This window comes from Cervus elaphus, chromosome 17 (assembly GCF_910594005.1).
Source record: "Cervus elaphus chromosome 17, mCerEla1.1, whole genome shotgun sequence".
Taxonomy (NCBI): domain Eukaryota; kingdom Metazoa; phylum Chordata; class Mammalia; order Artiodactyla; family Cervidae; genus Cervus; species Cervus elaphus.
In genome coordinates, this window is record NC_057831.1 from 40,648,992 (window position 1) to 40,663,666 (window position 14,675).

The 14,675-nt window shown below is 38.0% G+C and overlaps 1 protein-coding gene across 5 annotated transcripts in view; it reads right to left on the reverse strand.

Moving 5' to 3' along the window:
- Positions 1–85: 85 nt before the first annotated feature.
- Positions 86–14,675, reverse strand: part of KCNIP4 (potassium voltage-gated channel interacting protein 4) — a 1,258,052-nt gene continuing 1,243,462 nt past the window's right edge. For all 5 annotated transcript variants that reach the window (XM_043871383.1, XM_043871387.1, XM_043871386.1 and 2 more), the window contains 5 exons: positions 13,702–13,772; positions 5,693–5,800; positions 3,751–3,855; positions 3,037–3,099; positions 86–1,560 (listed from right to left, as the gene is read on the reverse strand). In XM_043871383.1, coding sequence (XP_043727318.1) covers positions 1,513–1,560; positions 3,037–3,099; positions 3,751–3,855; positions 5,693–5,800; positions 13,702–13,772 — 395 coding nt within the window. In that variant the 3' untranslated portion in view covers positions 86–1,512. The remainder of the gene's footprint in view (positions 1,561–3,036; positions 3,100–3,750; positions 3,856–5,692; positions 5,801–13,701; positions 13,773–14,675) is intronic.

Genomic DNA, 14,675 nt, shown 5'->3' on the forward strand with positions numbered 1-14,675 from the left:
ATCTCTACAGTTTAGAAAATCCCATAAGAAAAACTTGATGTGTTTAGTAATTATAAAATTTATTGAAATGAAGGCCTATAACATGGTAGAGCTATAAACATTTTATTTGCTTTTATTTTTTCTTTTTGAAATACAAAATGTGCACATTGAGTTTACACAAACAGGCGATGGCCAAGTTCAGTGTACATGTATTGTACTACTCTCAATCTCTACACTGGTGATAGTAGGGCAGCTTTCCACATCCTATGTCTACACCAGCATAGATACCTGATTTAGTGTTGCAGAGACAGTTGCAAATTTCCGCCTACTCTAGCCTCTTGATCTTGGTGATATTTCTGCAAAACAAGGAAGGTGTGTGTATCTTTAGTAATACTGTGGCAGCTTTACAATTTTGGCTTAAGGTCATTAAAAATAATCTGAATAATTGGAGTTTTATGATGAGCTAAATCATAATACAATCCAGAGGAGTTGCTTAGCATTTATATTCATTTTCTACTAAATTTGGGTATTCTAGTGCTTAATATAATGGAATCAGTGGTGCTTTCAAAGTGAATTCTTGCTGTTTGTACCTAGTAGGCATTGGGGTAGCCAAGATTTCTTTGTCCCTGAATGGCACATAATGTAAAGTTGCCAGGAGGGAGTCAGAATGGAATAGGCCTTGAATGTGGTTAAGAATGAACTTGCTAAGCATTGCCATGGACTAGAGGACAGATGTCCTGACCCTTTTCATAAGCCTGTGGACATCCTCGCTTTGTTTCACACCTTCTTGGACTTCCGCTTAGTGACAGAAAACAGTCAACTTATAGGATTGAACAAATCCAAAATTACATATATCATGTAGGCCTTGGCTATAATATGTATTATGAAAAATTGAGAAGTGCTTATTAAATAAGCTGTATTAGGCATATGCTGACATCTGGTGATAAACTAATTTGTTTCACGTTATAAAAAATGCCAGATGAATGTCTTAACAGAAGGCAGCAAATCCAGAGAAACTGGGACTATGTGTGTGTGTTTGTTTTTATTTTTCCAATTATAGTAATCTTGTTTACTTAAAGTATAACTGGAATTACAGTATTCAAACATGGAAACTAATAGCTGGAAATTAAGTACAGATGCTAGTATTTAGAAAACCATTTAAAATCCTGGGGCTGAATACATACACGTGAGTAGCAAAAAACACTGATATTTTAAAATCACCAATAATGTGAAAGCTTCAATAATCACATGGCTAAAGAATGAATAAAACTATATGCCAGATTCTATTCCTTTTGAATATTCACAGGGTATGAAATGACTTAGAACATCCCATGGACTCAGTGGCATTATGAAAAGGATGCAGACTTATAAATGGAAAACTCAAATCTTTCGGGGGTTGCTTTATATTAAAACAAAGCTTGTTTGCATAATATGCCTCATTGTAAAGCTGAGCAATCTATGCTAAAAGTGGTAGCTCCAGCTTTGTGTGATAGAATCGTTCACGTTTGTCTGTTTGAGGATGTATTTGACAAGTTAAATCACATTTTCGAAGAGCTGCATGGAGCGCATGATGTTTTCGTCCTGTAAGGGAGAAACAGTGGCATTAAATTCACCATATCTGTAAAGGAAAGTGCACTATTTTGCCTCTAAGGATCACCAACCCCCACCAACCTCCTGTGCCAAATGTTCAAATACTGTGTCTGCAAATGTAAGTACGCTTCTATCCATTTTCCATGCTGATATGTGGAGAACCCGTTTTATGTTTTGCTGAGTCCACCAGGCGTTAAAGACCTATTTAACTCTGACTTGGTGTTAAGAGAGGATATTTCTCCAATTGGAATGCCAGTACGGAAACTGGAGAGGTAGCACAGAGCGTATCCAAAGTGAGCAATGCAAACCGCCATATCTGGTCATCAGAGGCCAAATCACAGGGACTTGTACAAATGGAAGGAGACAGAGTTTGTGTGTGAGCTAAGAGTCCACTTCATGAAGATTGGAAGTTGGGATTTAGGAGATGGGCTGGCAGTAATTACAGCTGTCCTTCTGAGTCTATTAGAGATAAATCTCCGTGACCTTTAGGAACATTTAAAAATGAATGGTCTCTCAATGCCAGGGAAAGGATTGTTTGGAAGAAACCATTGACCAGTATCTGCAGTTTAGTTCGTTCCTTTGAAACTTAAGGGGACAGACTGGGCATGATGGGGTACTTGGAGATTGTGACCATTTATAGTAATGGAAAATGGTAGCAGAACTGATGACATGCTCTTCCGGAAGCCAAGTTACAACACCTCCATTATCAGGTTGATGTCACCAAGTTAATTCAGAGAGACCATGACATTGAAATATGAGTTGAAAAATAAGCAGGCATCAGGAAAGGGAAAGTATATCAATTTGAAAATAATGAAAAAGAGTAAAACACCAGCAAACTTTTCTCTCCAAAATTATTTTTTAAACTCTTAATTGTTCTACCCACGTAGGAAGTCAAATAATTCTAGGTGGCTGCCACCAGATGGTAGAGGACCACATGGACTTTTCCTTAGGGAGGATTTTCTGCTGTTTAATTTTGTGACTGAAGTATTTTGTTCAGCCAAAGACATATCTAATTCACATACACTGAAGCAATGGTGTTTATATTAGAGATTGGATATAAATTTGGTCAGTGATACACTGTTGGCCATACTGGAATCCTAAATCTCTGGAGGATATGATAGACAAGATATATGTTATATTCTAGTTCTGGGGAAAGAACAATTCAAATCTCACATATGTTTTGTCCTCAGTGATGAATATTCCAAAGGATTTGAAGAGCAAAAACACACTCGTACAACCATCTCTCCAGGGCTTCCCTCATGGCCTGCCTCAGGGTGTGTTGACTAACAGAATGTGTAAATCAGTGATTGTTTTCAGCGGTAAGCTTGTTGCATCTCAGTTGTGTAGAAGTGATGATTTTAGGCATATGACCTTTACACTTAGCTCAGTCAGTGGTGGCTAGCTGACAGTGCTCAGTCCAGCTGTTAAGAAAGCAAAAGGGATAGTTCCTTTGCTATCATTACTTACTTTTTGACAACTTTCGATGAATTCATCTATGGTAACGACCCCATCTTTGTTTTTGTCCATTTTCTGTTAGGGAATTACAGAATAAAAAACTTTACTCAGACATACCCCTCAATACCCTCACTCCTGAACTGAAGAAGCTGAAGCAGATGAAAAGAAAGCCCAGCTGCTTATTTTATGAGGAGAAACTGCTTCTAGTAGTTTCTTGGTGATAAGACTCATATGAGGCTGACTGATTTTAGGCTGTTGCCTTTTTAATAGAATGTGGTGCAGATCTAGAGTCTCTCTGTTCTAGTAAAACCCTACCCTCCAGCTACCATAGAGTTCAGGCAATTTGACTTATAGAACCTTGATTTTCTCATCTGTAACATGGGGCTAATGAGGATATAAATAACCTCATAGAGTCTTAATGAGAAATGAATGAAAACAAACATTCCAAAACATATGAGACATAGCAATTGCTTGCTTATCTTAGTGTTCTATTGAGCATATGGTGAATGAGTTCAGTAAGTGGAATTATCAATATTATGATAAATTCAAAACCAAAATTGCTAAATTAATAATGGTACTATTCCATGGTTGAATGGTAAATATTCTATAGTTTTGTCACTTTCAGTAAAAAATTATTTTCCTTTACATTCTTTTGAATTGTCATGATACTTTGCAAACATCAGGAAATTTGCTCTTAATTTCATTCCCCCTCTATTGCATTCCTACCTGGAAAAATGTTTCAACATGTTGTCTGGGAGCATCTTCTTTGAGGACAGGATATGTACATTTACCCATCATATCATATATTGCTTTCATTATATCAAGCATTTCCTGAAAAGGAAAAGGCAGTTACGTGAGGCCACAAATGATGTGAAAAGAAACCACTCTAAGAAGCCTTGACAGGTTATTCCTACTCAGTTTCAAAGTTTTAATTTTTTGTTGATTCTTCATTAAATATCTTGGTTGTCCCAGAGGAATAGCCTTATGCCTTAAAAACAGCAGAATCAGAATGTAAGAATCAAGTCTGATTTTGGTTTCAAGATGAAGTAAATTCCTATATATCTAACATGATCAGAAAACACCCTGGTATAATATTTGGACTTCCATACAACTTCACACAGGCTATCTTTGCATTATAGACTTATTATATATTTTATATGTTGACTATCAATTTCCATTTACTGAGAATAAAATATATTCCACATCATGAGAATTATACTAAAACTAACTGATAAGTCTCAGAGCTTATTAGGGTTTTCCATGTGTTTTTCCTATTGTGACTTTAAAGTCATATGTGGATTAGTCAAAATATTATGCTGGAAATGCTTTGACATTTTAATTTTTATTAAAACCAAATCTAGTTTTTGATTTGTGATTTCCAGTCTTAGTGAAAAAAAAAATCTAGTTGACATAGACATTCAGTTTTATTGTTCATACTTGTTTTCTTCTTTTCGAAGTTTCCACATAAGAATCTGGATTAAGCATGTAATATACTTCTACTTTTGGCAGTATTCAATTCCATTTTAAATGATAAAATTTGTAGTTTGTAAACCATAGGTGAACCCCTATGGTTTGAGTGGAAGATTGTTTAATATAGCATTCATGAGATGTGTAAGATATAAGTGGTAAGAACGGCACGTTTGTGTTAAACACAGAAAAGACCAAGAGATACCTAATATCCTGGAGACATCTGAGTACTACTAAATGTTTGTTGTATACCAAACATACAAGAGGCAGTAAGTATCCAGGAGACATGCTCAATGTACCTGAATACTTAATACTCATGAGGTCTTAATTCAGCCACCCATTTGTGAGATCCATTCTGACCCATGTGTCCTCTGCTCAACAAATACAAAACCCATGGACATTGATCAGGTTAATTGTTACATTATAACTGTGGTCAGGTGAACTTGTCCCTGTATCTTCGACAGAGCTAGTCAATGTTTGTCCCAGGAGACCTTCTATTTGAGGAGCCTCATGCTCAAAACACAACTCTGGGGAAAGCTAGTGAGAGAAAGAACATGTAGACATTGAATCACATCCAGGATTCAGGTAATACGGTCCTTCAACCTACCTTCACTCTATCCTCAATTTGTTATCTTATCCCATCCTTCCCCACTTACGTCTCATTGTGTTTTAAATTAGTTATCAGCCATTTGATATGCACATCCTAATTTGGTCTGTGAGCCTTTTTCCTTAGATTAGCCCACCTGGAAATGTATTTGAAACCCTACTATTGCCTTAGGTCACTTCCCACATAATACAGGTCACTACATAATTCACACAATGTTAAAATTGCCTCTGTTCCCATGTGGACAATATTATATGGGAGAAAAAGAGGTTATAGGCCAAATATTCTAACATGGTTTGGATATATTTTCTTCCAATCTCATTCCAACCACTCTCTTTATTCCATGTATAGTATTTATTAAAATGCTATTAGAAATTAATATGTAATCCTTCTGTGTTTTATAATAACTTTGGAGATTAACAATAAGCTATTTCTACCCATTCCAAATTTTTCATCAGTATATTTCTCTACCACCACAGAAAATATGTTAGATTCCTAAAAAAGTGATTTTAGAATGATAATTGCAATCATTTAGCATTTCAAGTTAAAAATTGAAAATGGTCCAAAGGCTAGCTGTGTTGGTGAGGCATTTCTTACTTCTTTAGTGATGTAGCCATCTTTATTTATGTCGTACAAATTAAACGCCCAGTTGAGTTTTTCTTGTACTGTCCCCCGAAGCAAAATAGAAAGACCCTTGATGAAATCCTAAAAAGAAATAAAAATACAATTTGATATAGAATTTATAAATAAAAACAAACTCTAATAAAATTCTTTGTCAAATGGTACTAAAGCTTTCAGACCTCTGGATTTGGAACCATTTACTTAGCAAAATGGTTCATGAATTCCTGATCATCTTTTCCCAGCATTCTTTGTGAGCACAAACACTCCTTAGGTTTAACATTTCACTTTTTAAAAAGTAATTATATTTATTTATGTATTTATTTTCCTTGTGCTGAGTCTTCCTTGCTGCACATGCTTTTCTCTACTAGTGGCAAGTGGGCCTACTCCTTGTTACAGCGCACAGGCTTCTCATTGCGGTGGCTTCTCTTGTAGTGTCTCTAGGGCACAGAGGCTTCAGTAGTTGCGGTTCCTGGGCTCTGGAGCACAGGCTCAATAGCTGTGGCTCACTGGTTTAGTTGCTCCAAGGCATATGGGATCTACCCAGGCCAGGGATCGATCCTGTGTCTCCTGCATTGACAGGCGGATTCTTTACCACTGAGCCACCAGGGAAGCCCAACATTCTCACTTTCTAATTGAAAACTGTGACTTAAGTCAATCAGAAATTGTGTCAAAATAGACACCCAAAAGCAAGACCCATAAGCAAGTGTTTAAGTGGTCTTACTTCCTACTACAAGTGCATAATCTTTTACTGAAAAGAATCTAATGACAATGTATCTTTTAAAATACAAGCACATACATAACACACTTCCCATGGATAAGACTGGCTAACAAGAGATGTGGATTGTCCTTAAGATATGGGCCAAGTGAAGTCTTTACCTAGAAATCAAGTTGTGGGCAGTGGCTAAGAGCACAGAGCTAGAAGCCGGGCAGCCTGAATTCAGATTCCAGCTGTATCACCTGATAACTGTCCTCTCAGACAACTTGACATCCTTTTATCTCAGTTTTCATGAGTGGAGATTACCGTATCTAACTTCTCAAAACTTTTTATGAGGATTAAAAGAATTAAGCTGCTTATAACTGTGTGGCAAGGACAGTGGCTATGTATTTGTCAAGTAAATGGAACCCTCAGTCAACTTCAAGGTTAGGCAGGTTTGATTGAATTGCAGACAATCCAGATTAACTCTATCAAGTTCATATATACTTGTTGCTCAGTTGGCAGGGTTAACATCACAATATGGTGGATTCTGAGTTCACATGGAATTGACAATCCGCTGTCAAGTAGGAATGAAAGAGCAGAAGGGAATTCCAGGAGTGGACTCTGGGCAAAGTTGTAGTCTTGCTCTACATTTTTACATCCCCACATTTTGTACTTGTTTTCCTGTCTCAACTTCTTTATAATTTTTATTTAAAGATGGCTGACATTCATGTAATTAAAAATGTAAAAATATATAAGATGTTTCATGAAAAATCTTCCTCCCAATTCTGGACCCCATCCACCCTATTTCTTTCCTCTAGCCAACTGACATTAGTACCTTCTTTTGTTTTTACTTTTGAAGAATTTTTATGCATATACAAGTATAAGGCATATTTATTTAAATATCTATTTCTTCTCCTTTTACAAAAATGATAGTGTAACAGGCTGCTTTGTGTGTGTGTGTGTTTTTTAAAAACTTAGCAATAAAACTTGGAAATAATTCCTGTCTTTTTCATCATTGCATACATATGAATAAACTATAATTTATTTAGCCAATATCCTATGGATGAATTATTAAAGATTTCCAGTCTTATTATAAAGAAAGCTACAGAGTGACTTTATATATACATAATATATATACTGAATAAGTATATCTGCAGTTCCTAGAGGTGGAACCTCTCGGTCAAAAGATTTGAACATTGATAAATGTTATATACTTATTTTCAAATTGCCCCTCCAATTCTCTTTTCAAAATCTATGCATAAGAAAATTATAGCTTGTCAATACTATATGGATCACAGTTCTGATCTTTCTCAGTCTTGTAGATTAATATTTCTGTCTCAGGTTACTAAAATTTGTATTCATTCTACTGTGAATAAATTTGAGCAGTTTTTGGAAATGTCTTGATTTATAGAAACTCTTCACATATTAGTAAAACCATCCCTGGTCTGGAATATATCTTCACATATTGTTTCCCAGTTTGTCATTTCTTTCTTTTTATTACACTGATTTTCTGTTGAGTAGGCATCTTTTGGTTTTTATATTCTAGAATTTGTCAGCCTCTTACTTCATGTCTCTTTGTTTATGTCATATTCACCGTAAGTTTTAGAGCCTTAGGTAGAGCTAGGGTTCAATTCTGGTTCTGCCACTCATTAACTGTATGACTTTGGGCAAATCACTTAACATCTCTTAAGTCTGGAACTCCTCATCTCTAACATGTGGCAAGTAATACAGGCCTTTATTTGTTTTATCTGCAACTCACCACTCCCATCCAACAATATTTTTTATAAACTGAAAAAGAAGAACCTTTATTGGGAAGATAGGGGTGGTGGTGAATTTTGGTGCCAGAACTCATTTAATGCCAAATCTGAACTGAAATAACATGAAACTATTCTAGCATCTATTTATCTGTTTATCTCTATCACTAATCACCTATTATGTGTTATCAATCACGGTAATCAAAAGACATTAATTCTACTTTAATATTTCCAAGTCATAGTATCTTGACACAATATAAGCTTATTTATCACTCACATGCAGTGAAATATGAGTGAGATGGTGTTCTGTTCTGTGCAGTCATAACAGAGATCCAGGATTCTTTGCTCCAAGGCAAACTGAAATATGTAACCTCACGGTCTCCACAGATGGGAAGAGAGAGGAGCTGTGGTCACTTCCACCACTTCAACCACTCCCATTGTTTGAAATTCAGTCTTGGCCCCACCTATCTGGGAAGGAGGAGAGGCTGGGAATATGGACTGATCATGTGATCTTAAAGCAGAATGCATGGACTTTGGATCAGTAGCACTATCTGCTACATTTATTGTTGAGACAGCAAGGAGATCTAACCAGTCAAACCTAAAAGAAATAAACCCCGAAAATTCATTGGAAGGAATGATGCCAGAGTTGACACTCCAATACTTTGGCCACCTGATGCGGAGAGTCTTCTCATTGGAAAAGACCCTGATGCTGGGAAAAGTTGAAGGGAGGAGGAGAAGGGGATGACAGAGGATGAGATGGTTGGATGGCACCACTGACTCAATGGACATGAGTTTGAGCAAGCTCCAGAAGATGGCTGGCGTGTTGCAGTCCATGGGGTTGCAAAGAGTCAGACAGATCTTAGCAAATGAACAAAAATAGTTTTACTGTACAAATGTTACACAGTTGATTATAGCATACTGCAGATCCTGCAGGAGACATTAATAATAAAGAGTATTTGTACAGTGTTGTGTGTCTAAAATCTGCAAGACTCTGAATGACAATTTCAGCTGGCTGTAAGGAATTCAGGTGAGGGACTGGGAATCTATATGTGCCTCGTTGGCCGGGCTGGATGAAGCACAAGCTGGAATCAAGATTGCTGGGAGAAATACCAATAACCTCAGATGCGCAGATGACACCACCCTTATGACAGAAAGTGAAGAGGAACTAAAACGCCTCTTGATGAAAGTTGAAAGAGGAGCATGAAAAAGTTGGCTTAAAACTCAACATTCAAAAAACAAAGATCATGGCATCCGGTTCCATCACATCATGGCAAATAGGTGGGGAAACAATGGAAACAGTGACAGACTATTTTTTTGGGCTTCAAAATCACTGCAGATGGTGATTTCAGCCATGAAATTAAAAGATGCTTGCTCCTTGGAAAAAAAGTTATGACTAATCTAGACAGCATGTTAAAAAGCAGAGACATTACTTTGCCAACAAAGGTCCATCTGGTCAAAGCTATGGTTTTTCTGGTAGTCATGTGTGGATGTGAGAGTTGGACTATAAAGAAAACTGAGTGCCAAAGAATTGATGCTTTTGAACTTTGGTGTTGGAGAAGACTCTTGAGAGTCCCTTGGACAGCAAGAATAGACTGCAGTCTATTCTAAAGGAAATCAGTCCTGAATATTTACTGGAAAGACTGATGCTGAAGCTGAAACTCCAATACTTTGGCCACCTGATGCAAAGAACTGACTCATTGGAAAAGACCGTGATACTGAGAAAGATTGAAGGCAGGAGGAGAAGAGGATAACAGAGGATGGGATGGTTGGATGGCATCACCGACTTGATGGACACGAGTTTGAGCAAGCTTCAGGAGTTGGTGATGGATAGGGAAGCCTGGTGTGTTGCAGTCCATGGGGGTCTCAAAAAGTAGGACACGACTGAGTGACTGAACTGAACTGAACTGGCAGGATAGCACAATTGCTAAGAGATGTATGCTGGGCCAGACTGCTTGAGTCTGAATCCTGACTCTCCTACTTTCTAGCTGTGTGACCTTGGGCAGGTTGCTTTAGTTCTCTGTGAATCTCTTTCCTAATTTGCTAAAATGACAATAATCATACCTATGAAGATTAAGTTACTGTGTGTAATTCATTCATCATAATGCCTGACTCAGAAAGAGTGCTAAACACGTCAGCTAGTCTTATTGTATGTAGGTATTATTAATACTATTTTTAATGTTATTTTCACATACTTAGTACAGTGACTGACACAAAATAAGTGCTTGTTTTATAATCAGATGCAGAACTATTTCTCACAGCATTGCAGACAGAGTGATCATCTGGTCCGTGCTTAAATGTGTTCATTGTAAGAACACTGAGTAATAAAATGACCAATGTCATTCTTAACTGGCTTCACTGGAAAAAATTTCCTTTGTAGTACCTGCTGTGGTTAATATCTAATAAATATTGAGCGCATATTTGGCGCCAGGCACTCAGCCAAGCCCTTCAGTGACATCACTTTGTCATCCTATTATCCTGTGAAGTAGCTTTGTTTGCTGGTGTTTCACAGAAAGGAACACTAAGGCTCAGAGGATCTCACAGGGTCTCAACCACTTGATGGCAAAGGGATTTTTAGCTCCAGTCATATCTGGCTTCAGGGCCCCTCCTGTCTTATACACTCCACCCTTTGGGCTTAAGCAAATTAAGTAGAAAACTTCCATTTCCCTTTATCTGGCATCAGGATTGTTTCTGCTGTACCTCCTAGGATCTACTGCTAGTCAAAATATGTTCATTTCTTAATCATTTCTGCTTTCTAGAGACTTTTCACGTAGCTATTCAATTTAGAAAAATAACTACAATAGCCTAGTTTTAAATTTGATTTTGATTTAACATTTATTAATTCACCCATTAGTTTGTCTCTAAAAAGACATTTTTTACCAACATGCTTATAGTATATAGTCATTACAACTAATTTCCCAAATTATCATCAGCATTCATCACAATTACTATGATGAATATTACATAAATATTATAATAACAACATTAGGCATGGTCTCATATCATTAACACCAGACTAAATTTACATGTGAAATTGGATACAATGTGCTATGAGTAATTGATGGTACATTTCTAATATGTAAGTAATTTTAAGTAATGAAATCACTAGCAGTCTTTGCCTTACTCCTACCCTAGCTATGAAAGATTTTATTAGGTGAACTGGAACGTTTGATTTCTATGTTATGGCTAATCTAAGGCCGTGCCAGAATTAATCTTGTTGGTAAAGTGCAGCAAACACTGGTGATCATCGGCTGCCAAAGTGGAAGACATGTGACAGCGGACGGGTACCTATGATAGACTCACGTCGTCTTCACTAATTGCTGTTGTCGCATCGGGGTCAACCCATGGACCACTGCTGGCTTCTTGGCCCACACCTTTACTGAGCCGCTGCCAGCGTCTCCTTTTATTTAGTCAGTGATTTTTCTTGGTTACGTTGTGAGATGACTCACGGAGTTTCCTGGCCCAGAATCATCATTTCAGTAGCGTTCAACCTGTGTGAGCATCTAGTGTGTGAGGAGGTACACTGCTCACTCTGCCCCAGGGCCACGGACTGAATGACCTCTCAGGAGTTTGTGCCCCCTTTTGTCATCCTGGCGCCTCAAAGTGTTGAGATGTTAGTGTGCCAATTTAATTTTTATACCTCCTGAGCTTGTCACCTCCTTCTCTCCAATGCCTTCACTGTAGATCCAGCTAACATCAGCCCCTGTCTGAACTCTGGGGATAAAGAGCTGCTAATTGGACTTTTTGTTTCTAGGAACATACCTTAACTTCCCTGCTGAAAATTCTTCAATTCTTATCTTGCTCCTCACCTCCTGCAGTTCAGCCTCCTTGGCATCCTGCCTCAGATGTGTGGAGATCTGCCCTTGGCCTCCTTACCCAGCTTTCCTGTCACTCTCCCTCTTTTGCGTTTCATCTTCTAGGTGACTTAAATGTTTTCTCTTCATTTCCAGGCCTCTGCCTCACTCCCCCCTGCTCCCCATCCTGAGCCCTTATCCTTTTTAGCAGCTTCTGCTTGTCCTTCAGACCGAGTTGCTCAGGTCCATGGGCGGGCTTCTCTGATACAGCCCACTAGTACCCTTCCCTGTTGATTCCACACCATCATCTGCTTTCCTTTATTCTGACACTCACTGAAATTTCTGTTCATGTGCAAGATGCACTCTTCCCAATTTTAAAAAATGCATACCTTCTAAATTGTCTGGTTCCCATGACACATATTAACAATTCTGCACACAATTCCAGTGTGTGAGTGGGGATTTCCTCACTCCAACACCAGATGTAATCAAGTAATCTCCAACACCAGATGTCTTACAATTCAACTGACTTCTGATACTTTCTTCCTGGAGATAGAGCCAGATTCTACATGACAGCCCCTTCCTGGCCCCCAACTTCAGATGCTACTGCACTATAGGTTGTCACCCATGCTTCTGACCAATGGGCCACAGATTGGAGTTTCCAACAAACCTTTACTTGGCTTCAAGTAATTTGCTAGAGCAGCTCACAGAACTTCCAGAAACATATACTTACTAGATTACCAGTTTTTAAATAAAAGGATATTTAAAAGAGCTATTAATAAAATTCCTAGGTAGCTTACCAAGACTGAATCATGAAGAAATAGAAAGTATGAACAGATATATAACTAGGAAATTGATTCAGTAATCACAGACATCCCCAAAGAGACAAGCCTAGCAGCAGATGGCTTCAGTGGTGAATTCTGCCAAATATTTAAAGAACTAACACCAACCCTTTTCAAACTGTTCCAAAAAACTGATGTGGAAGAAACACTTCCAAATTAGGCCAGCCTTACCCTGGTGCCAAAGCCAGACAAAAAATCAAAAGAAAATTACAGGCCAATATTCCTGATACGCACAGATGCAAAAATCCTCAACAAAACACTAGTAAACCAAATCCAAGAGCACATTACAATGATCATACTCCATGACAAAGTAGAATTTATCCCTGGGGATGGAAAGGTGAATCAATACATAAAAATCAAGTAATATAATATTCCATATTGACAGAATTAAGGATACACATCTTATCATCTCAATAGATGCAGAAAAAACGTTTGACAAGTTCAATACCCTTTCAAGATGTATACTGCCAACAAACTGGAAATAGAAGGAAAGTATGGAGAAGGAAATGGCAACCCACTTCAGTAATCTTGCCTGGAGAATTCCATGAACAGAGGAGCCTGACAGGCTATAGTCCATGGGGTTGCAAAGAGTCAGGCATGACTGAGCAACTATCACTCACTCACCTCAACAAAGGCAATATATGAAAAGCCCACAGCTAACATCACACTCAGTGGAGAAAATGGAAAACTTTTTCTCTAGTATTAGGAGCAAGACAAAGGTGTTCACTCTTGTTGAGTATTCTTAACACAACAATAATAAAGAAATAAAAGGCTCAAAAAGCAAAAAAAAAAATTTTACCACCAAACTCAAATTTTCATCCTAACAGCACTAAATCCCTTTCAGTGTATCCAAAGTCAAAGCATTATTAAAAACACACACACACACAAAACCCCTAAGACTTACCTCAAAACTTACTGCTCCATTGTGGTCCGTATCAAATGCATTGAACAGAAAATGCGCATATGTTGTAGAGTCTGAAATGTTGGAAATAAAATAATGGTAAGTTAGCATTTCAATATCCTACAAAAGACTTAGATAGCATGTCCAAGCCTCTTTTACTCAGGAGAATATACGTTGACTTGTGGTTTCTTTGCTTTCTTCCTAGCAGCCCGTCCTCTCTCAGTAGAGGGTTGTAATCTGAGGTTTATAGGCGTGAGTTACCTATAGAGACCAATGGTGACAGAAGCTCTCCAAGTTTCTGGATGGAATTTCTCAGAATACACAGGAGTCTTGGGTGATGCTACTGACACTGGGATGAGTAATGTTACCTTAGGTGGGTGTGAGGCTTAAGCGAGACAAATATAGACATTGATTAGTGCTTGGCAGGGACTATCTCTAAAAGAAGTGAAATAAGAAAATACTAATAATGAGACACAGATGAATTGCTATTACTGGTGGTATAATTATTAGTTCATCATTTTACAACCCAGATAAGGATACTGGGATTCAGAGAAGTTGAAAAACTTGCCCAAAGCTACATAGTCCATTAGCAGTAGAGTGAAATGTCACTTAAGTCTTTCTGACCAGAATGCCATGCTAGCCCATAGCCAGTAAGGTTGCCTGATGAAGTAGAAATGAGTGATTTAGGAAGTGTCTGTGGCCATGTTTAAATGGATTGTGTGGTCCTAAAGTTTCCCAGTTGCAAGCAGTGGGGTGCTCTTTCTTTGCCTGGGTCCTGGGTGGGATTGAGGCTCTGGGCAATGGTAGACTGCTTGTCCTAGGGTCACACGATGCCTAAGGACACTGAAGTTCTCTGAAATCCAGCACTTCCTCTGAGTATGCTTCTAGTATGTTATTTCCCTCTAATTTTCTTTCCTTCCTCTTCCCTTTTGTCCTTTGTCTCCCTAATCTCTGAACTTTCTCCCTTTTATTTGAAA